Source organism: Orycteropus afer, unplaced genomic scaffold, assembly GCF_000298275.1.
Source record: "Orycteropus afer afer isolate SDZICR_OR568_19922 unplaced genomic scaffold, OryAfe1.0 scaffold00064, whole genome shotgun sequence".
NCBI lineage: Eukaryota > Metazoa > Chordata > Mammalia > Tubulidentata > Orycteropodidae > Orycteropus > Orycteropus afer.
The window spans coordinates 2,520,651-2,522,022 of record NW_006921651.1 but is presented as its reverse complement, the minus strand read 5'-3'; the positions used below and the strand labels follow the sequence as shown (position 1 = coordinate 2,522,022).

The window sequence follows — 1,372 nt, the reverse complement described above, 5'->3', positions numbered from 1 at the left end:
AAACCCACCAGCCACTCCTCGGAAGGAAGGTTGGGCAATCCTACTTCCGTAGTGATACTGCCTCGGAAACCCAAGGAGGGGTCGCTATGAGTCGGAGCCGACTCGACGGCACATAACAACAACAACAACAAGTTAGTTTGGTTGGCCTAGCAGGAACGTGGAGTTGTGCATATAGCAGTGACAGCATTCAATGCATAAGAGGGTGCTTTAGACTAAAATGCCAGCTTCATTTGAATAATAGTCCTGTGTTTTCACTAAACCTCCCATTGCATGGAACTTTGGGATTCTTTGATGCATAAAAATAAATTATTTTCTGACTAAAAGTTTCAAATCAGCCAGAATTTTTTATTGGAGATATATGAAGGTCACAAGATAAATGAAACAAATTTCTAACTTAGAGTGCTAGGGAGACAGTTTAAATGTCCCTGAATTTATCACGTGGACCGTTTTACAAAAGAAACGTGCTGTTTTCAGAGTAGATTTTGGTTATGACACTGATCTTATCCCAACTTTGTCCCTACAATAACTAGATATTATACTTTTAGATTTCTGCTGTCTCATATCGCTAAGTAGGGAAATAGTGAAATAAACCATGGCAAAGTCATTCAGTAGAATACTATATAGCCATTAAAAATGCTGGTTATGAAAACTACACCTCAAAATGGTAAACAATTTTTATCTTAGAAGAAAAAGTAGAGCATATTTTGATCACAGTGCATTAAAGTAAAAATCAATAAAATCCATTTTACGGGAGGGAAGATTCTATTTAGGGAAACACTGAAAAGTGATCCAATGTTGTGGTGAAAGTATGGATGATTTATTAACTCTGTTTCTAAATGTTTGATTGATTTTGTAGTAAAGCGATGACAAGTTTTAGAAAATTCAGATGCTCTTACTTCTTTCGGTGACTTCAGTGCCATCCCGTTTGCTTTTCTGGGTTACGTCCATACCATAGCCACCTGCGGGAAAAACCCAGAAACCATAACAGCCATGACTCTAACCATAGCTTTTAGTAAGTATGCGTCACTACTGTTCAAGCTACGGCCTAGGAATATGACTCACATCCATTTCTGGAATCAACTCATACCCACTGCTTGTCCTCAGTTATAACAGAGAACAACTTAATAGTTTCCTTTGGAGTCTAGTTCTTGGTGCAGGGACACCCCACCACCACCACCCCACCAGGATAAAATTGATCAGACTGCTCCCTGCTGGGCATCAAAGAGCTTTACGTAGCAGGTGTAGTACCCTGATTTTTGACTATGAAACTCATCCTTTTTCCAAGGTAAAAAATAGCTGAAGGATATCTGTTAAGGTGCTTAGTGGGGCACTTAATTCATTCTGAGGTACCTCATAACGTTTGTTGTTTGAT

At 39.0% G+C, this 1,372-nt stretch overlaps 1 protein-coding gene across 1 annotated transcript in view; it reads right to left on the bottom strand.

Annotated features, from left to right (window-relative positions):
- Positions 1-948, bottom strand: part of COL17A1 (collagen type XVII alpha 1 chain) — a 50,399-nt gene extending 49,451 nt beyond the window's left edge. Inside the window, exon 1 of the mRNA XM_042780826.1 lies at positions 897-948. Within this exon, the coding sequence (XP_042636760.1) occupies positions 897-948 (52 nt within the window). The remainder of the gene's footprint in view (positions 1-896) is intronic.
- Positions 949-1,372: the final 424 nt, after the last annotated feature.